This window comes from Ovis canadensis, chromosome 25, assembly GCF_042477335.2.
Source record: "Ovis canadensis isolate MfBH-ARS-UI-01 breed Bighorn chromosome 25, ARS-UI_OviCan_v2, whole genome shotgun sequence".
In the NCBI taxonomy this organism is placed as follows: Eukaryota; Metazoa; Chordata; class Mammalia; order Artiodactyla; family Bovidae; genus Ovis; species Ovis canadensis.
Window position 1 is genome coordinate 33551980 of NC_091269.1, and position 22408 is coordinate 33574387.

A 22408-nucleotide genomic window follows, 5' to 3' on the forward strand; every position below is an offset into this window, starting at 1 on the left:
GACATATGTTTTTTCACAATTTACTGATAGAATGAGACAGGATTCAGCATCAATACTTTCCTAATTTTTGTCTTTATAAATGTTAGTGCTGAGACATCTTGTCTGCATTAATACATAGTTGGACTTTTGGCAATACCACTAATTCTCTAAATTCCTGAATTACATGCCCAAAATCACTTAATAACTTTTCATCAAAGATTTTTTCAAAGATCCATCATAAGACAACTTCATTAGGTCTTTTCTGTTAGCAGCAATAGAAGAATTCGATTATCTAAGCACCAGAAGCATGCAGTTCTTAACAGGACACCAGTGATCTGAGCTCTTCCCTTCACCTCAGAGGTTTTGCACCGTGGGGCCTTGTGGGTTACAGTTAGAGTCAGGGCCTTTCTTTAGGACAAGGAGAGAAGGGCTACTGTATAAAAAAAAAAGTGAGAAAGGAGAATTAACAGGGAAGTGAGGAAGTGGAAATTTATTCATTTAAACGATCTAAATGGCTCCAAATCATATGAAGAAGTTTTCGCACATCTTGGTTTTGTTTCCCATCTTGAAGATTCCGGCTGTTGACTACCTGAATATCTACCCTAAAGATAGCCATATTTTAAAATATGTCAAAAGCTGATTCAAGTCACTTTCTAGCCTACATGAACAGATCTTGTAAGTAAGCCTAATTATCTAATATGTAGTCAATAAGGTACAATCCTATTTCTAAACTACTAGCCAAATCTCAGTACAATTAAAATTCCTTAAAATATGAGATTTGAATCACAAATATGATACGAGTTGGACTGTATATTCTTTGAACATGTTTAAATATTCTTCCTTTTATGCTAATTTCAAACACTTGCTCTTCTAAAGCAAACTAAAGCAATATAATAATAGTCTTCCAAGTCAGAAACAGCATTTTCCTAACAAAATAGAATAAAGTAAAATCTGAGAAGACATTAAAAGTATACCATGAAGGCAAATGTCTTCCCAGTAATGTAAAATCTGAAAATAACTGAAGAAGAAATAATACAACAATCACATCTAACTTCTGACACACACAAAATTCACATTCTATGAATGTGACTGGCTTTTATGAACTAAAAGGTCAAATTTGATTCTCTCACTTCTCGTAAGTACACTCTGGATGACAGAATACACATAGGCATTTTTAAACTATGGTCACACACAAAATTATTCATCTTTGAAAACTCATTTATCATTTTCAAAGAAAACTCATTTATATCTTTGAAAATGATCTTCCCCCAAGCAAAACCCTACATACTGAATATAAAGTGTTTGGCTACCTAAGAGGAAAATCTATTTCAACTCCTTAATCTTTTGAAATACATTGTTCCTTATATAGACATATATAATTTTGCTGACTTCATCCTGCGAAAAAGGTTTAATCATGGGAAAACTTCAAACCTATTTCAGACAAAAGTAGACTGAATAGTGTAATGAGTCCCTAGGTACCTGGTGGACAGCAAAAACAAATGTCACCTTGGCATCCCCGTTGATTCATCTCTATCCTGACCTTTTCTTTTTTCTTGTATTGTTTTGAAGCAAATCCAAGACACTGGATCACTGTATCCTTACAACTACCCTTATACAGAAGGGTATAGTCTTTATTCTGTAAATGAAGACTCTCAGGTTCAAAGAAGTTAAATGACTCATCTAAGGTGTCACAGGCTGAATTCAGCAAGAGGTCAGTGCTGGCTGCAGGACCAATAAGACATGTCTTGTCAGGAATTATTAAGACAAAGCCTCTCTGCTCAAACTTTCGGACACTCCTCGCCTTCCTTTATATTTTGCAGCTGCTACTTCTGATCTCCGGTGTTCAGGTATTAAAAACTCATAGAATCTGGGAACTCAGCCAGGAAAGGTGACTTTTTCTCAGTCGTGTCAGAGCGGTGAAGGGCTTTGCATTCTAGCCACTGCTTGTTTTACCACCTTGTTTCAATGATAAAGTCTGCACGTTCCCCAAGGAAAGCCTCATTGGTTCCTAGCCCAACAGAGCTACCCGAAGCACAGCTCTATCAACTGTAGTTTTACTTGCAGTGTCTTAAACACTGATTGCGAACGTCTAACTCTTTTGGATCTTCTGCAGATTTGCTCTGTAACTTTTCACAGGTGCATGGCTCTTCAAATAGCCAGAAGCCCAGCAGGAGAGATCCTTCTCAGCAGGAAGCTGTGTAAGATGTCACGACTATCTGACTGCACCGACAGTGCCGGCCTGGCTGCTGGGACAGTCACAGGTCAGTGGAAAACCAGTGCCTGGAGTTAATGTGAGATCTTTAATTAGCATCATAGTTTATACAGTCACGAAGATCAAAAAGACTGGCTGATCCACATTGAGATGGAAAAGTATAAGTCACATAGTGATTCACAGTTCTGTTTAAAAAAGAGAGAGAGCGAGAGCTGGGATTGACATTACTTAATACCATTTTTGGAGGACAAAAAGTAAACATTTAAATTTTGAACTAATTTCTTGGGCTTTGAAATAGGTGGGACATCATTCACATTCCTGAAGCACTGCTCTGATGATACCTCTGTGTTCATAATCTTTAATAACTGATTCAGTCTTAAGTGAAGTCTAAATTCCTCAGGTTAGCATTCAAAGTCTTCCAATCAGTCGCTGCTACACTTAACCTTTGCCTAATCCCCCTCCCTTCCACCTCAATTATACTCTTTGCAGTCCCTGGCAAAAGCCTCTCCTGTTCTTGTTTCTCTGCTTTGTGTGCACTATTTCATGTACCCCAAACTTCCCTTTCCACTTTCACCAAGATCCAAACCTTATTGTTTAAAATATAGGTTTTCTTTGAGGGCTTATTCAGGGTAGACATAACCATTTGACCATCAGGATTCCCCCCATATTTTATCTGAACCTCTGTGGGAAACTATGACATTTTGCTTAGTATTTTAGTTATTTGTGGACATGCATTTTCATTCCAATGAGTTTGTTTCTGAGGGCTAAGTTAATGGCTTAAAAGGTATACTTGAATCTCATAGAGAAGGTAACTCAGTACCATGTTCATGAAATTGCTTAATAAAAATGACTGAGTAAATGAGAATGAGTGGGTGAATGAATGGGCTTTTAGGCTAGTCTTTTAAAGATGCTTTCTAATTAGCTGCTTAAAAATTCCTTGCCTTTTTATTTTCTATGTTTAAGACTAGACTGAAAAAAAAAAAAAAAGACTAGACTGATTTTATACCCTTCAGTTCAGTTCAGTTCAGTCGCTCAGTCATGTCTGACTCTTTGTGACCCCATGAATCGCAGCACGCCAGGCCTCCCTGTCCATCACCAACTCCCAGAGTTCACTCAGACTCATGTCCATCAAGTCGGTGATGCCATCCAGCCATCTCATCCTTGGTCATCCCCTTCTCCTCCTGCCCTCAATCCCTCCCAACATCAGAGTCTTTCCAATGAGTCAACTCTTTGCATGAGGTGGGCAAAGTACTGGAGTTTCAGCATGAGCATCATTCCTTCCAAAGAACACCCAGGACTGACCTCCTTCAATATGGACTGGTTGGATCTCCTTGCAGTCCAAGGGACTCTCAAGAGTCTTCTCCAGCACCACAGTTCAAAACCATCAATTCTTCGGCGCTCAGCTTTCTTCACAGTCCAACTCTCACATCCATACATGACCACAGGAAAAACCATAGCCTTGACTAGACGGACCTCTGTTGGCAAAGTAATGTCTCTGCTTTTTAATATGCTATCTAAGTTGGTCATAACTTTCCTTCCAAAGAGCAAGCATCTTTTAATTTCATGGCTGCAGTCACCATCTGCAGTGATTTTGGAGCCCCCAAAATAAAGTCAGCCACTGTTTCCACTGTTCCCCCATCTATTTCCCATGAAGTGATGGGACCAGATGCCATGATCTTCGTTTTCTGAATGTTGAGCTTTAAGCCAACTTTTTCACTCTCCTCTTTCACTTTCATCAAGAGGCTTTTTAGTTCCTCTTTACTTTCTGCCATAAGGGTGGTGTCATCTGCATATCTAAGGTTATTGATATTTCGCCCAGCAATGTTGATTCCAGCTCGTGCTTCTTCCAGCCCAGCGTTTCTCATGATGTACTCTGCATAGAAGTTAAATAAGCAGGGTGACAATATGCAGCCTTGATGTACTCCTTTTCCTATTTGGAACCAGTCTGTTGATCCATGTCCAGTTCTAACTGTTGCTTCCTGCCTGCATATAGGTTTCTCAAGAGGCAGGTCAGGTGGGTGGTATTCCCAACTCTTTCAGAATTTTCCACAGTTTATTGTAATCCACACAGTCAAAGGCTTTGGCATAGTCAATAAAGCAGAAGTAGTTGTTTTTCTGGAACTCTCTTGCTTTTTTGATGATCCAGCAGATGTTGGCAATTTGATCTCTGGTTCCTCTTCCTTTTCTAAAACCAGCTTGAACATCTGGAAGTTCACAGTTCACGTACTGCTGAAGCCTAGCTTGGGAGAATTTTGAGCATTACTTTACTAACGTGTGAGATGAGTGCAATTGTGTGGTAGTTTGAGCATTCTTTGGCATTGTCTTTCCTTGGGATTGGAATGAAAACTGACCTTTTCCAGTCCTGTGGCCATCGCTGAGTTTTCCAAATTTGCTGGAAAATTTATACCCTAGAAGTGCTATTAAATACCTTATTGTTCCAGAAAAAAATAAAATCCTCAATAGATAAGTGACTCATAAACTGGAATTACACTGAAGAACATGACTCAGTCTTCTTAGCATTAAGAATAAGAAGGTAAGACCATAAATAGAAGGAAATAATGCCATTTGCAGCAGCATGGATAGAACTAGAGATTATCATACAAGTGAAGTCAGTCAGAAAGGGAAAGACTAATACCATATGATATCTCTTGGCAACCCCACGGACTCTTGGAGACCCCATAGACTATACAACCCATGGAATCCTCCAGGCCAGAATACTGCAGGTAGCCATTCCCTTCTCCAGGGGATCCTTCCAACCCAGGGACTGAACCCAGGTCTTGTGCATTGCAGGCAGATTCTTTACCAGCTGAGCCACAGGGGAAGCCCAAGAATACAGGAGTGGATAGCCTATCCCTTCTCCAGCGGATCTTCCTGACCCAGGAATTGAACCAGGGTCTCCTGTATTGCAGGCGGATTCTTGATCAACTGAGCTATCAGGGAAGCCAAAGAGATTATCGTACAGGTGAAGTAAGTCAAAAAGAGAAAGACAAATGCCATATGATATCACTTATATGCAAAATCTAAAATACGATACAAAGGAACTCATCCACTAGATAGAAACAGACTCACCGACATGGAGTGTTAACAGATTTGTGGTTGCCAAGGGGGAGGTGAGGTGAATGGAAGGATGGAGTTTGGGGTAAGCAGATGCAAACTATTAGATATAGACTGAATAAACAACGAGGTCCTTCTGTATAGCACAGGGAACTATATTCAATATCCTGTGATAAATAATAACAGAAAACAATATGAAAAAGTGTATGTATATCTGAATCACTGCTGTACAACAGAAATTAACCCATTGCAAATTTTCTATACTTCAGTAAAAAAAGAATTAGAAAGTAAGAGAAATATGAGAATATTTGCTCTAATTAAGGTCCTCCCTCATTTTTCTACTTCAGGACATTATAAGCTTTAACGTAAGAGGTATTGTGGATATTTTGTTTTGTAATGTAGCAGTGTACTGGTTAACATAGCAGGGAACTCTTTTCCTTAAAATTAGAGCAATGGTTTTTCCAATATAATATAAGGATTCTTATCCACTCCCAACACCTAGAAATTTACAATTAATGCACAGTGTCACTTTGAATGGTCCTGGACCAAAAAGCAGTCCCTCAACCAAATACAACAGGATATAGTTTTGACCTCCAACTGAAAAATGCTTGACAAAGGCAGTTCTTGGGGCTCAAGGGAGGCTGCCTCAAGATAGGCAATATATGCAGCTGGACAGGAGAGAAGGAGCAAGGATGTGGAGTTGCCATAGTAACATTATGGGAGGGAAATGAAATTGCATGGGGTGAGTGATTTTTTTTTTCAATTCCCCTGATTTCTAAAGCACTAACATAATGAACAAGTATTCCCTGGGGAAGAATTCTGAACCAATGCAAACTGGCGAGTCTAGATCTCATATTTCATTTTCAGTGGCAGCGATCTTATTAGTGAGGTAGGGAACAGCACTTCACTGGCTAGACAAAAGGCTCTCTAGTGTTAGACAAAGAGCAAAAGCTTGCACACTCCAAGGTCAAAAAGATTTGCTTTCAGGTCTAGCTTTTCTGAGAAGCACAGAGTGGGACATTAAAGCAGCACACTTAGGAATACTGAACCCAGAAAATGTCCTTAACAAGTTGAACTTGCTCAAAGATAATACCGAAATGACACAAATTCATGACTCGGGAAATACTTTCAGAAAAAGACACATTTATTTTGATTAGTATCCTCTAGGTTCCTTTCTATTCTTCCTTTTAAGCAAAAAACACACCCAAGAGAAGGAAAGGATATCAAGCAGAAAACTCTGGATATATACTTTCTTCTTTGTCATGGATATAAAATGGGATATGATATTTAACTGAAGATTAAAAACAATGAAAGAAAAAGCAGGTAGTACCCAGGAGAGGAGAGTTATAATGATAGCCAGAGAGAAATTAAAAGGCACTGGTTACAGTCTAACAGTCAAACTATTCTCATACACATATTTTTCTCTAAAAATTCTGACTATCCTCATTTTGTGCATATTAGAGAATGGTAGATTTGGTCTGAGAGGAAGTGAAATAACATTTTTTGAGACTGCTCTATTGTCACAGGCATTTTATATTTGTGATCTTACTGAATTTTTACAACAACACAAGAGAAAGACATCAGAATTTGCATTTATAGACAAGAAAGTGCTGCTCCAAGGATTAATGTGCCTACCCAAGATCACATGCAAGTCACTGGTTCACGTTAGGACTTAGACTCAGTTAGACTCACATTAGAACTTAGTTCCTGCATCAGAGGGAATGGATCTCTTCCACTGCAGCAAGCAATCGCCTTTTAACATCAAGAATTCATTTCTGCCATTTATATACAGGAGAGAGAAATATATCTTTCTAGTGCCCTTCCTTGCTGTCCTGCCATACATTCTATGTTTAAAATCAAACTAAAATGAGGTAGAATTCCTTGTTGTTCTTTCCGCTCAGAAAACTGGAGCTTTCTTTCTGAGCCCTTATAATATTTGTTGTGTATTTTTCCACTCTCTTCTGTGTGAGCTTTTTTTGTCTCTTCTTTCTTATCTTCTTTTGGGTTAACTGAGTATAACTTAGTTTTCCAGTGACTGATTCACTATATATATCATTGACGATGTCCTCCTCTGGCTTTTTAACTAAACTCTTTCTTTTCTTTCCTGTTTTTAAAAGCGGTGTTCCCAGAGATTAAAATAAATATCCTTAAATTATCACAGCCTAAATAATATGATTAACTATATTATATAGTAATAGTATTTATGTTATTATGTATTGTTATATAATTTCATGTATGAGAATTCTATAATATTATAATTTCATTTATATTAGTAGCTTCATATTTTGTGCTATAAATATATATTTAACTTAAATGCATTATAAATCTTATAACAAATTGATATTTTATTTAAATAATCAATTTTTTTAAATTTTAAGAAAATAAAAATAGTTTTTATCTGATTATTACTTCTAACTCTTCTCTAGTTTAGACCCACATTTCCTTCTAGTTTCGTTTATCTTACGTCAGAATTAAGAACGTCCTTTGATACTTCTTTTAGTACGGGTTTGATGGTAACAAGTTATCTCAGCTTTTGCTTATCTGATACTGTCTTTATTTTACTTTTATTATGGAAATATACTTTTACTGGCTATAAATTCTAGATTAGCAAATACTTTTCAGTCAGCAGCTTAAAGATGTTCTGTTGTCTTCTGATCTCCAGAGTTTCTGATAAGAAGTCAGGTAACATTTCTTCAATAGACACTATTTTATGACTATGAAATATTTAATAGTTTAAAATTTATTCTTAAGGCAATCACACTTCTGGAAATATAATGGAAAGCAAAACTCAATACCAATACTTATTTTTCCCTCATATTTAACCTGATAAATATAACCAGTTGCATTTCTGGGTAAGAAAAAATGTGCTAGTCGCTCAGTTGTGCCTGACTCTTTGCAACCCCATAGACTGTAGCCCACCAGGCTCTTCTGTTCATGGAATTCTCCAGGCAAGAAAACTGGAGTAGGCTGCCATTCCCTTCTCTGGGGAATCTTCCCAACTCAGAGAGTGAACCTAGGTCCTCTTGTATTGCGGGCAGATTCTTTACTGTCTGAGCCACCAGGGAAACCTGCATTTCTGGGAAAGGACAGGCTAAAATTACAGGACATCTAAGTGTCTCCTGACATCTTTCCAGACTAGTAAGAATTTAACAACCAACAGATTTGGGATATTCTGAAAACCTTTTATCTACCTGCACACAAATATCTCTTTATTCTTATAAATCAGTTGGATGCCATTAACTTCAGGGAGCAAAATTATATCAACACAAAGTCAAAGTCGCTCAGTCGTGTCTGACTCTTTGCAACCCCACGTACTATACAGTCCATGGAATTCTCCAGGCCAGAATACTGGAGTGGGTAGCCTTTCCCTTCTCCAGGGGATCTTCCCAACCGAGGAATCAAACCCATCTCCCACACTGCAGGTGGATTCTTTACCAGTTGAGCCAAAGGGGAAGCCCCATATCCCCATTATCACAGAGCCAGTATAAAATCAAGTAAGACATTTTGGCAAATGTAACATTAGGAAGTGCATCTAATATATTCAAATACTTATTAAACATCTAGTATGTGCCAGGAAGTACTAAGTGCTATAGATATTAAGATGAATGTGTGTTTCCGAGTGTCAAGGTGTAGCTTTGGATGTAATACTGTAGTAGTGGGATTATATGGAGAGGCGGGCAGTGGTGCCTTGCTAGAAAGGTTGGAAGCTGGAGGAGGAATGAGGGGAGCTGCAGTCTGGGAACCGCAGCATTGTTATTACTGACTCTACCTGGAACTCCTGAATCTTCTCTGGAGCACTACACACAGGCACAGTTGCCTTTGTTATTGGATTGAGAGGAGTCGGTGAAAGGAGATGGAGGACTCAGAAGTTGCCACAACGTTTTAAACCGGTTCTAACTTAGAATCTAATTTAGATTGGTTTGAACTTAGAAGTTGCCAAATTCGTTTTAAACTGGTTCTAACTTAGGGTCCATATTGAGCCTCTGATTTGGCTGTGAACTGATGCGAAGAAAAATAAAAATGACAGCAGACCCTCCACTGCAAAGCCTCTTCCTTTAGAGAGGATGCAAATACCCGTGCTAGCCTTGCAGAGAGCAAAAATCACATGGGAAGAGCAGCTACCGTCAGTGGTCATTCTCAGCAATGCATTTCTATAAAGAAACAAATCAGGATGCTATATATAGATCAGATGGAAGCATTTGCCTTGATATCTGTACACGTCGCGGCACATTCGCCACCACTATCACCTCTTAAATTATGTTGTCATTGTTACGGAGAGACTATTAAAGCTCTTCCGTCACAGCAACTTTCGGTGTGCACGATACAGTATTGCTAACTATAGCCACCATGCTGTACCCTAGATACTTGAGCTTATTCATCTTATAACTGATAGTCTGTACTATCTAACCAACATCACCGCATTTCCCCTACCTCTCAGCCCCTGGCAACCACCATTCCATTCTCTGTTCCATTCCATTCCAAAATTCAATGTTTTCAGATTCCACATCTAAAATACCCCACAGAATAGCAATCTAAGTTATTAAGTCATCAGTGATTCTCTTTTTCTGGACTCTCATGACAGGTAGATTCTTTTCACTTAATCCTTAAGTCACTTAAGTCCTGTACGTTTTCTACATTCCTTTTTCTTTTTTCTTTTGTTCGTTTGATTGGATAGCTTCAAAGTGGATAGATCAATTTCTTCAACTTGGTCCAGTCTACTGTTGAAGCTGTCTACTGAATTCTTCAGTTCAATTACCATATTAAAAAAATTTTTTTTAATTGAAGGATAATTGCTTTATAATGTTGCATTGGTTTCTGCTGTACAACATAATCAGTCATAAATACATATATATCTCCTCCCTCTAGCACCTCTGTCCCCTCTCCCACCCTACCTCTCTAGGTCATCACAGTCATTGTTATTTTTAGCTCCAAAATTTGTTTGGTTGTCTTCTTATGTTTGCCATCCCTGTACTGAACTTCTTGAATAGTCTGTATTTTTTTTCCTGATTTTGTTAAACTGCTTACCTGTGTTTTTTGTAGACCTCTGAGCATCTTTAGAACACTTATTTTGAATCCTTCGTCCAGCAAAGTTAGTGAAAGTTTACTGTGTTCCTTTGGTGACGTCATGTTACCCTCGATCCCTTCCTGATCCTTGTAGCCTTGCATAGATGTTGTGCATTTACAGAAGCAGTCATCTCTTTCAGACTTTATGGGTTGACTTTGGTATGGAAAGACTTTCTTCTATGGTGGGAGCACGCTGGAAGATTCTCTAACCTTGCATCTAGTGGTGCAGGCTCTCAGATACAGGATTGGGGGCTGATGTCTCATCTGTTCAGGCTACCTGGGGGCACAGCATTGACCACAGTGACTGTAAGGGCTAGTGGAGCCCTCAGTGCATCTCAGGTCCAGTGGCTCAGGACCTGGCAGGCAGTGGTGGGGGCTGAAGCTGGTGGTATACACAAACTCAGTTGCAGGGGCCAGCTGCAGGTGCCTATGGAGTCGCAAATGCTCATTTCAGACTTACACAGACAGGTAGGGGCAAGGGCCAGCTGCCAAGGGTCTGGGCCAACTGCAGGTACACTGGCAGCTGTGGGGTCCCTTGGCTGTCAGCATTCATTACTGTGGCTGCAAGGTCTCACCATGCGTGCACTGCCGTGGAGGCTGGTATTGGCCACCAAGCTGGAGGCGTGCAGGTGCCCAGCTGGAGGAGTTCCTTGCAGATGAGCCTGGTGGAGCAGGTCAGCGACAGGAGACAGTGCTAGGCCTGGGCCACAGGAGCTGTGGAGGCCCTGGTGGGTACTATGGCTGCAGAGTCTCCCCAGGAGCATGTGTGGCAGCGGAGGCTGGTCATGAGCGTCTGGTTGGGAGCGTGCACATGCTGAGTGATGGAGGCCGGTGACTAGAAATAGAGCCAGGTTCAGGCCCTCAGGCAGTTGTGAGGGCCTTGGTTGTTGGCTTGCCGTTCCATATTGAAGGATCTTGCCACAGGTACAGTACAGCAGTAGAAGCCTGTGATGAGGGTCTGGCCGGCAGTGCGCAAGTGCACAGCTGGAGGAGCCAGCCCCCCGCACATGCACAGAAGTGGGGGTCACCCACAGGGCTCTAGGCTGGTGTCGTGTACTTGGGTGGCCACAGAGGTCTGGGCTGGCTGCTGGTGTGGATCCTGAGCCCCAGCAAGGCAGTGGGAGGTGAGGAGCAGGGAGGGGCTCAGACGGCTGGTGTCCGCGAATGAGAATATCCACGGGACAAAAACCAGTGACATTTACAGGGGGTCTGGGTTGGCTGGGCTGGCTGTTGGCTGCTTCGCGGGGAAAGGTGCTGGGGCCTGAGAGCAGGTCACAGGGAGCCTGTCATCCCCGTCATGTGGCTGGCGCTGGCAGCCCCTGCTGTTTCCTTGCTCCACCCCATCTCTGTTCATCTCAGCTTTGCCAGCCTCGGGTTGGGTGAGACCCAAGTGGGTCCTTTGCTCAGCTTCCCGGAAGGCTGGGGAGGCTGGCTGCTCACCCCGTTCTCCTTTTCTTGGTGAGGAAAACTTCCTACTTGGGGAGGCTCACCCTTGGCCCTGAGTAGCACTGGCCTGGGGGATCAGATGCTGCAAGCAACCTTTTTGTGTTATTTTCCGGGGTTTTGTTCCACTGTGCTGCTGAAGTTTCTTCTTATACATAAAAAAAGTATTTATTTATTTGGCTGTGTCAGGTCTTAGCTGCAGTATGCGGGATCTTTGATCTTCACTGTGGCATGTGAAATCTAGTTCTCCAACCAGGGATCAAACCTGGGGCCCCTGCATTTGAAAGCGTGGAGTCTTAGCCACTGGACCACCAAGGAGGTCCTTGCTGCAGTTTCTCAGTTGGACTCCCAAGCGCGCCCTGAGCTCTTTTTGATAGTGTATCATTGTCTAACTGCTGATCTTTGTGGGTGGTGGGGGCTGGGGTCTCATACTTCACCATCTCGGTCACACCACTCCAACATATATCACCACCCCGACTTTCACTGCAGCGAATTATTCTTAAAGTTACAACATCCGGTGCCCCAGCAGTGGGGAAAGCCTGTGAAATCATCGGAACAACTCACCATCTGTACTGAGATGGAAACTAAGACTCAGGAGGTTGAGCTTTCCTAGGGTCGTGATTTCACTTGCTAGCCACACTTAAGACCAGAGATCAGGCGCCAGGGTAGAAAAAAATTCACTCTCAGCCTGCTTTTCCAGCTGGTCAGGTCTTGCTCAGATCCCAACCTAAATCACTCTGACTACAATTCAAGTTTACTTCCCTGATTGAAACGGCAGTAAGAGGCTGCTTTTGAACCAAATCCTTTAGATTAGCAACACACGCTCGGAACACAGCAAGCCAATAAGGAGGTCGCTTGGAGTGTTCAGAGTGAACTCTCTAAATCTAGGGTGTTGGTGTGTAGCAGGTCAGACTGTTGATGCAACAAGGTAGCTACTCAAGTAGGAAGTACTTGGCAGGAAGGAGATGGGTAGATAACAATATTTATTTTCTAAAGGGCTACTGGATTGAATCATTAAGACTTGTATTTACAAACAAAAATTGCTTTCCGTCTTCAGGCTTGTCCCTCGGGCCTTCTGAATTTTATGGCTCCCTCCTTTTCACCCACACACTGAGTAACTACTCACTCATTTCAGCAAGAGAGAAGGGAAGCTTTGATGAGGAGAGCACAAAATAGTTGACATATTTGGGGTATGTACTATGTGTTCTTCCACACAGTCTCCCAGGAATTCAGTTTGTTCTCAAGTGATACCACCCGTCCATCCCAAGCAGGACAACAATACAAGAATGACTATTCTGTTTCTCTAAGTTTTCTTCACATCCACACAGCACTCACATAACACAGGAGGAAAGCAACTCCACGTTGAAACTGAGTGACTGGTAAAAAGGACTCTACATTTTGTTTAAAATAAGACAGGTTTTCAGAACAAGGAGGCAAAATGGCATAGCAACTAAGTGTATATTGAATTCGCCTATGTCCCGTATTCTCTACGTCTGATGCTTTTGTCCAGACGTGTTTGTATGTTTCATTCTAGCCTCCCCTGTGACACCATGTGCCCCTTTAATATGGGACCTGGATTCCCTACATACCCTGTCCTCTTCCCGTTGTACCAAATAGAACAAGTAAGTGTTTGATAAATGATGCAAAATTACTGACAAGCAATTTTGCTGTTCTGGTGATTGATGACTGTATCAAGAGAGGGAGAAATATGGTCATTACTAATCCACACACTTCATTAAAATCCAGCTGGATAGCCAAGTATAGCTATACAAGTTTCTCTCTTCTGCTCAGCTCCAGTATCCCTCTTCACTCTTCACAAAAATTTCTGTATTCACAAATGACCCTCTACCTCTACAGGTAACCAAGAGGCATTAAGCGATGATTATCTACCGCTCCTGTACTCAGCAGAACACCCCTGCCATTTAAAGCAACAGGTCTAGCCGACTGCTGATGGCTTCTTAGCAAATAATGCCAGGTCAATGCAATAAGACCTCTCTTCAATTTACTTCCCCAGTCAGACAGTCTTGTAGAGGGTAAACCCTCATCTTCCTTCATTCCCCTCTCCAGAAAGCTTGTTTCTTTTATGCTACATACAAAGCATAAAGCTTTCAGGTTCAATAGTTACTAAGACAAAGAAGTCTGGTCTCCTGTCAAATACCCAGGGCTGGACTATCTTCAAGTCAGAATATACAACAGACAAATGAACAATCAGCCTCATGAGGACAGGGGAGGGGGCTTGTGGGCTTTCTCCATGACTTAGCCATGTCTGGCCCACAGTAGGCATTCAATAATCATTAATTGCTTGAGTGAATACGTGCAGTGAAAGATAAAGTACTGAACCAAGAAACTACAGGAACCAAGTCAGGGTTACTGGACCAGTTTTAGAAATATCAGGATTCTTGGAAAGAGGAACCACAGGATTGCAGGAGATACAATTACAAGACAGGGATAACTCTCCAAAACCCTTAGAGAGGAGGATATTTATAAGAGCACATTTTGCTCTTAAATGAAATGTTGAAAAAGAAAATCCCTGGTCAGAAGTTTAATGTTAACTGGAGCTCTGAATTACACAGGCACATCTCATTTTACTGTGCATTGCTTTATTGCTCTTTGCAGATACTGCATTTCTCTCTCTCTCTCTCTTTTTTTTTAAGTTGAAGGTTAGTGGCTACCCTCATCAGGCAAGGCCATTTTCCAACCGTATTTCCTCAGTTTGTGTCTCTGTGTCACATTTTTGGGCTTCTTGCAACATTTCAAACTTTCTTCTGATTATATTTGTTATGATGATCTCTGGTCAGTGATTTTTATGTTACTACTGCAAAAAGATTATAACTTGCTAAAAGCTCCAATACTAGTTAGGAATTTTTTTTTTTTTAGCAATAAAGTACTTTTTAATTTAAAGTATATACATTCTTAAGGACATAATGCTTTTACACAATAGACTATAATATGGTATAAACATCACTTTTATATACATCAGGAAGCCAAAAAATTCCTGTGCCTCGCCTTCTGGCAATACTGCTTCATCGCAGCGGTCTGGAACCAAAGCTGCAATGTCTCTGAGGTGTCCATCTACTAGTAATGGCTGGGATTTATTTCTGGTCTACTTTATGCCAATACAGTTTACAAACATTAGCCTGATCACTGCAACAAGCCTTCAAGGAAACCATTAACGTTTTTTTCAGATACAGACATTGGATGCAGAAGGTTACATCGCCTTGTCAAACTAAGTCAACCAGCTAAGCTCACTTTCTGGGATTCCAACTTGATTCTAAGTCTCACTTCTTTCTCCTCCCCACACAGTGCATCACACCAAACAATTAACCTGTCAAAACACCTGCCTAGATTGACCTGTGTTGAAAAAATTTGTTAAACTGTGGTTTAAAAAACCACAATATAAAACTGACTCCCCTAACCACTTTTAAATGCACAGGTAAGTAGTGTTACCGATATTCATGTTGTATAACATCTCTAAACCTTTATCTTACAACACTGACACTCAGCACCTCCCCACTTCCCTGTCCCTAAGCCCCCAGCAAGCGCCATTCTATTTCTGTTTCTGTGTGTTTACCATGGGTACCTCCTTAAGTGGGACCATACAGTATTTGTACGTTTGTGACTGGCTTCTGTCACTTAGCATAATGTTCTCAAGGCTCATTCATACTGGGGAATGTGACAGGATTTCCTTATAAGGCTGAATAACATTCCCCTGTATGTACCTAGCGCATTTTCTATCTATGGATATTGGGTTGCTTCCACCTCTTGACTATTACATGGCTTCAAGATACTTCTTTCAATTGTTTGGGGGTGTATACACCCAAGTAGATGGCTGGATCATATGCTAGCTCTATTTTTAGTTTTTGGAGGAACCTCCACACTGTTTTCCATAGTGGCTGCACCATTTTACATTCCTACCAGCAGTGTGCGAAGGGAGACAGATCTGGTTTTAAATAAAATGTCAGTTTTAGTATCAAGCTGGCCCAATAGCTCTGTCTGCAGTATCAAGTAGCGATTAAATACTTACAAATTTAACTCAACAAAAACTCTGGACCTAAGCATTAGTTTCTATAATTAAATCCCAGTACTATTTAAATGTATATTAAAGCTTTATAAATGGGGATCGTTATCCCATTATAAGAAGAATCAGCTTAGCAGTCATTTTCTAAGAGCCTACAACAAAGGAGAGAACAAAGCCAGGGCTGAGCCAGCAAGAAAGGTATTCGTAGAAGCAGGCCTGCTTCCTGAAAACAAGCATAAGCAACTACATAAGTTGCACCCTTACCCTTGTTTTGGCGTCGATTTTAGCTCCTCGGTCAAGCAATAATTTTACCATGTTGGCATTTCCTCTTTTTGATGCAACATGTAGAGGAGTGATGTCATTCTGTGGAAGAACAGAAACAGAAAGTACAGTGTTATTATTTTGAGATCAAGCAAAATATTGCTTCCCAGCCTTCTCCAACATCTCACATTTCTCTTATGTTTTTTTTTTAAAATATTCATTGTGAACAGAATGCTTCCCAACATCTTTATCTGATGGTAATTTTACTCAGAATGAGACCACCCCAAAGGGATGAATTTTAAGGGACACTCTCAGTGGGGGTAGGGCCCAAGTTTATTTCATTTGTTTGATGGGATGGTGATGGTTTTTGTTCTAACATCCTGTGCCTTTAAGTCAATCTGTTTTCCTATAAATGTGAATGATGCATGCTGGCTACTGAATGGTTGACTAAATGGTGGATTAGTCAGCTGAGACGCAGTGCAAGGGGTGTCTTGTTACTCAGAACCAGCTCTAGGTCATCTGAGTGCAAGCTGTCAAGGAGAGACAAGAATAACTCAAACTGGGAAATCTGTCAGTGTCCTACATGGTCACAGGGCTTCCCATGCACAATGGGCTAAAAAGTGTTCACAGGCACTTATTAGCAATTTCACAGAAAACTACTATGTTGATTAAAACAAACAAAAAAACTACTTTTGAGGACAGATGTATCGTCAGGACAATCTGACTTTCCGATCACGATCCCCTGGGTACCACAGTTTTCCTCCATGTATCTGACAGGTTCTGTGACTGTTTCCAGACTGTCAAGGAAATATGTGTACACAGTGAAAACATTCTCTGTTTTGGCTCCTTCTTCTTGATTGGCAACAATACGGGTTTAAGGTCTGCAATTCACAGAAGTCAATTACATGATAAATGAACTAGGCTCATAAGTATTTACATTCCTGTCATGTGATAGCAAATACAAAATAATAACTACCCGGTATTGATTAATTTCCTATGAATTATGCAGTTTTAAACTTTTTACTCTCTCATTGAGTTTTCATAATCCTCATAATATCACATATAATCTGAATCACAATGTCCATTCTACAGATTAGAAACAGCTAGCAAAACCAGGATCCAAATTAAAAGATGACTTAAACTAATGGCTTCCCTGGAGGCTCAGATGGTAAAAAATCTGCCTGCAATGCAGGAGACTCAGGTTCAATTCATGCTTTTGAAAAAAATATTTCATAGTGAAAATTTTCAAAAAGACCAAAGTCTGAGAGAAAGCCACAGTGAGCTTAATGTACTCAACACTCTGGCTCAGTAATCATCAAACATTTGCCAATATTCCTTCTATATTCTCTACTATATTTTTCTGACTGAAGGAGTTGGAGAGTAGAAAGAAAATCTGGGCATCATATTATTTCACCCACAAATACCATAACATAATTTAATTACCTCGAATAGATAAGGATATTTATAAACAAGTAATCACAAGTAAAATCAAACGTTTGCCAATATTATTCCTTCTATATTCTCTACTATATTTTTCTGACTGAAGGGATTGGAGAGTAGAAAGAAAATCCTGGGCATCATATTATTTCACCCACAAATACCATAACATAATTTAATTATCTTGAATAGATAAGGATATTTATAAATAAGTAAAACTTGTACTGCAATTTGTCGTTATACCTAAGTACAAATAATTCCTTCAAAACACCAAGGTCTCTTCAATGTTTATCATCTCAGTGGAGTTGTTCAAATAGAAGATACACATCTTGGGGCCTCCCTGGCAGTCCAGTGGTTAGGACTCTGTGCTTCCACTGCAGGAGGGTGCAGGTTGGATCCCTGTTTGGGGAACTAAGATCCTGCAAGCTGTGTGGCCAAATACTTTTTCAAAAAGTAAAAAGAAAATCCAGCTTTTCCAGCGGTGACGACCTCCTCACGAGAACATGCCTCTCGCAAAGGATCTTCATCCCTCTCCAGAAGAGGAGAAGAGGAAACACAAGAAGAAGCGTCTGGTGCAGAGCCCCAGTTCCTATTTCATGGATGTAAAATGCCCAGGATGCTATAACATCACCACCGTCTTCAGCCATGCACAGACAGTAGTTCTGTGTGTTGGCTGCTCTGCTGTCCTCTGCCAGCCTACAGGAGGAAAAGCAAGGCTTACAGAAGGATGCTCTTTCAGACGGAAGCAGCACTAAAAGCACCCTGTATCAAGATGAACGGGAAACCATCCCAATAAACACATTTTGGATACATTAAAAAAAAAAGTAAAAAGAAAATCCAAAAGAACCTTTGGATATTAGAAGAAGAGGGCTTTCGAGATGTGTGGACACAGATCAGTACAGAAAAATCAACTGTTTAAACAAAAAGAAGATCCACAGTTGCATTAGGTCGAAATATACCTTCAGTTTCTTTTAATCTCTGCAGGTGCCCTACTCCACTTTTGATTTTCCATGCCCAGGTATTTTCTGGAAAAACTGGGTGGTTTATTGTGTAGAGTTTTCTACATTTTAGATTTGGCTGGCTGACTGCATCCTTATGGAGTGTTATCACTTTTTTTTAAATTTTCTATGAACTTTCCTAGTTAAATACTTTATATTATTATACATTCTCACATCTGAACAACTCTTTATCTCATTATTCTTAGGTGCTATTGCATAAATCAGTTCCATAATAATTAGTTCATTAAATCAAAGAAGGAGAAAGAGATCTGAATAAACCAAATGTGGCTTAGTAATGTTGGTGGGGAGTGGACAGGCCTAATATTGCCCTAGACCAAGCGGTAGCATACCTTTTCTGCAAAGAGCCACATAGCAAATGTTTCTGGCTTTGCAGGTCATACCACTTGTACTGCAATTTGTTAGCATTGCCTTTGGAGTGATAAAGCAGCCCCATGCAATAGGCATAGAGATGGGAGTGACTGTGTTCCAATAAAACTTTATTTATAAAACAGCTGGCAAGCTGGATTTGGCCTGTAGGCAGTAGTTGGCTGACCTGTGCTCTAGACTCATCAGCTTGTGGTTGAAGGTTTCAATGGTGAATAACAGGTGACAAGTGTTAGTCACTCAGTTGTGTCCGAGTCTTTGTGACCCCATGGACTGTAGCCTGCTGGCTCCTCTGTCCATGGACTTCTCCAGGCAAGAATACTGGAATGGGTAGCCATTCCCTTCTCCAGGCGCTCTTTCCGATCCAGGGATTGAATCCAGGCAAAGGAAGTAAAACTATATAGGCTGTGCCTTGCGTGTACTTTGGCACTCTTTGGTGCAAATGATTTGGGGTATGAATGAAGTTGGCAGAAAGAAACTTCCTGATGACTTTTCTGATGGTCTTACTTGTCTCTAGCAGAGACATTACTTTGCCAACAAAGGTCCATCTAGTCAAGGCTATGGTTTTTCCAGTGGTCATGTATGGATGTGAGAGTTGGACTGTGAAGAAAGCTGAGCACCGAAGAATTGATGCTTTTGAAGTGTGGTGTTGCAGAAGACTCTTGAGAGTCCCTTGGACTGCAAGGAGATCCAACCAGTCCATTCTAAAGGAGATCGGTCCTGGGTGTTCATTGGAAGGACTGATGTTGAAGCTGAAACTCCAATACTTTGGCCACCTGATTCGAAGAGTTGACTCACTGGAAAAGACCCTGATGCTGGGAGGGATTGGGGCTAGGAGGAGAAGGGGACGACAGAAGATGAGATGGCTGGATGGCATCACCGACTCGATGGACATGAGTCTGAGTAAACTCCGGGAGTTGGTGATGGACAGAGAGGCCTGGTGTGCTGTGATTCATGGGGTTGCAAAGAGTCGGACACAACTGAGCGACTGAACTGAACTTGTCTCTGTTGTCTGAGTACAAGCATATAAATGAATCAAGCAGCGCTGTGGAGGAATTCTAGGCCTGAGACAGGAAATGGAACATCAGGTTAGGTCTATAGGAAACAGGAGAGCTTACTGAGCTCAAAGTGAGATATGACACGAAGACCTCATCACTCTCCAGCACGAGTCAGGGCTGACATGCTATTTCCCTTTAAAAATGTGTCCTTGTCTGGTGGAGAAGGACTTAATTAACCTTTATCACAAGTAGGCTAATTTTAGTGAGAGGAAGAGCTCTATTTCTAATTTTGCTCTCTTCCATATTCATGGACTCTCTCTTATGGTGATGTGTAGATGTCAAAAGGGTGCCTTGAAATTCAAACTCCCACTTTTTTCTACACCTTTCTGACCCCTCCTAGAGGAATACTTTATATTTCTATAGCACTTAGAAAGTGTTTAAAATTACTTATGTAATTTCATTTTACCTTCACAACCATCTATTAAAGTAAGACACATATCATTAATCCCATTTGATAAATAAACTGAGGAATAGATCTGGTGGGTAATCTGCATATTAAGAGACAGCTAATGAGAGGCAGAATCAGAATTCAGTTTTCTAGACCCTCAGAGGTGGGGTGTGTGAGTGTGTGTATTTTCAGTCAGAGATCATGATAGCTTTGCTTAAAGACTATGTTTCTCAACTCTGTCCAGTGGAGCTTCCAAAGGAAATGCATACTTTTGTACTCCGGAGTCAGGCAGTGACCTCTTCTGTCCATTAGGAACAAGTCAAAATGAGAGTGGGACCTTTGGACAGTCAACAGGACGTTTCTATCTAGGTTCCTCAGTTAACCAATAAAGATCTTTTATGTCCTACTAGGCACCAGGCCCAGTGTTGCATTTCCATTACACAAGTGAACCACAACATTATGGAATCCCAACAAATCAAGAGTCCAATGATATGAGAGATAAAAAGGCTGTTTAGGAGACCTCACTGGTGGCTCAGGAAATGTGAACAATGTGCCTGCTTTCTGGGATGCAGGCTGCCTGTATATATGAGGAACCTTCAAATCTACCACTGAGGCCGGAGACAGAGGAGCCCCACATGGAGCAGCTGGAGTCTGTCTCCTGTGGACAGACACTCCAGGATGAAGATAATAGCAGGAGGGAGGAGAAGCTGAGCCCTGTCTGGGAAAAGATAAGAGACCACATATTCCTCATTCTTGAGATCAAGGAAACCTTCCCAACTACACATGCACAGAAAGGCTCTTTGGGGGCCAAAAGGGAAGGGCTACCACCCCATAGTAGGCAGTGTCAACCTTCCCACAGTCCTCTTTGCTAGAGGCCACCTTGGCTAAGAGACGCATGCACACACAGGGGAGGACCCTGACTTAAACCAAATATGGACTCAGAGCCAGGCAAAGCAAGACTGGCTAGAGGAAACCCAGAAGAAATGCCCCAGAAAAGTGATCCAAACTACCAAAAAAAGGTGCAACACTTTCTGAATTCACCTGTGAGTCTATTCACACGCACTCTTTTCCCTCCTAATAAACACTTATTTAGGTGCTTCGGGTCGCAAAGAGTCGGACACGACTGAGCAACTGAATTGAATTGAACTGAACTGGTGGCTTAGATGGTAAAGAATATGCTTGCAATGCAGGTGACTCGAGTTCAACCCCTAGGTTAGGAAGATCCCTTGGAAAAGGAAATGGCAACCCACTCTAATATTATTGCCTGGGAAATCCCATGGACAGAGGGGCCTGGTGGGCTACAGTCCACGGGGTCACAGAGAGTCAGACATGACTTAGCAACTAAACCACCACCACCTACTGTTTCACCACTTTCTCTTTGTGGAAATTCATTTCTACAAAGACAACGGGCCAGTGCCTTGTCACTGGCTATTGGTCATCATGATCTAGGGACTAGGATTCAGCATTCTCACTGCCGCAGCCTGACTTCAATCTCTGACCAGGAAACTGAAATCCTACTTCATGTTGCTGAATATCAAGGCCAACCTTAGATCACAACCACAGATACAAGGCCGAGGTTAGTTCCCATGGTAGAAAAGGCATGGATCCTGAGACAGCCCCAGGTCTGAGGCCGAGACACACGACCTAAGAGTGAAGCAGACCCAGAATGAGAGAGCCCTCACCCCCACAGGAGCCCAGCCTAGTGTAAGAAGCAGCTGTGGTCAGCTCCTAAGGTGGCACAGGAGCTTGGTCAGAGTTGAACTCTGTGTACGAGCGTGCAGGGAGAGCTGAGTGCAGGGCACGCCAACCAAGGAAGATCCCTGACTTGCTGGGCCCACTTCAGCATAAGGCGATGCAGTCCCCTCTAGTGGGAGGTGAAGCCCGTGGTGCAGACAAAATGCAATCTAGAGAAACTCTGGGTCAACTGGTTTATCTGGCCACATCTACAGCCTGATGGAAGAAGCAGCATGCCTGTTTCCAGGTACGGACACTTCCCTCAGTGTCTGCAGAGCGTCTACATTCTGTCCAGCAGAACAGATGAACACATGCATCAGAAGTCAAGGAGTTTCTGCCAAATGGAAACACTCAAGAAGAAAACCACACTATCAAAAA

General features: G+C 41.4%; 2 protein-coding genes across 9 annotated transcripts in view; one reads left to right on the forward strand and one right to left on the reverse strand.

The window, feature by feature from the left end:
* Window positions 1-22408, reverse strand: part of ANK3 (ankyrin 3) — a 383729-nt gene that overhangs the window by 187380 nt on the left and 173941 nt on the right. For all 8 annotated transcript variants that reach the window (XM_069571716.1, XM_069571712.1, XM_069571715.1 and 5 more), the window contains exon 8: window positions 16035-16133. In XM_069571716.1, coding sequence (XP_069427817.1) covers window positions 16035-16133 — 99 coding nt within the window. The remainder of the gene's footprint in view (window positions 1-16034; window positions 16134-22408) is intronic.
* LOC138430039 (small ribosomal subunit protein eS27-like) lies at window positions 17972-18304 on the forward strand. Its single transcript, XM_069571746.1, has one exon. It carries the CDS (start codon window positions 17972-17974, stop codon window positions 18221-18223), a length of 252 nt encoding a protein of 83 aa, XP_069427847.1. The 3' UTR covers window positions 18224-18304.

What these genes read in the sequence shown, in the direction of transcription:
- LOC138430039 (XM_069571746.1), top strand. Translation starts at nt 17,972, where the DNA reads ATGCCTCTCGCAAAGGATCTTCATCCCTCTCCAGAAGAGGAGAAGAGG.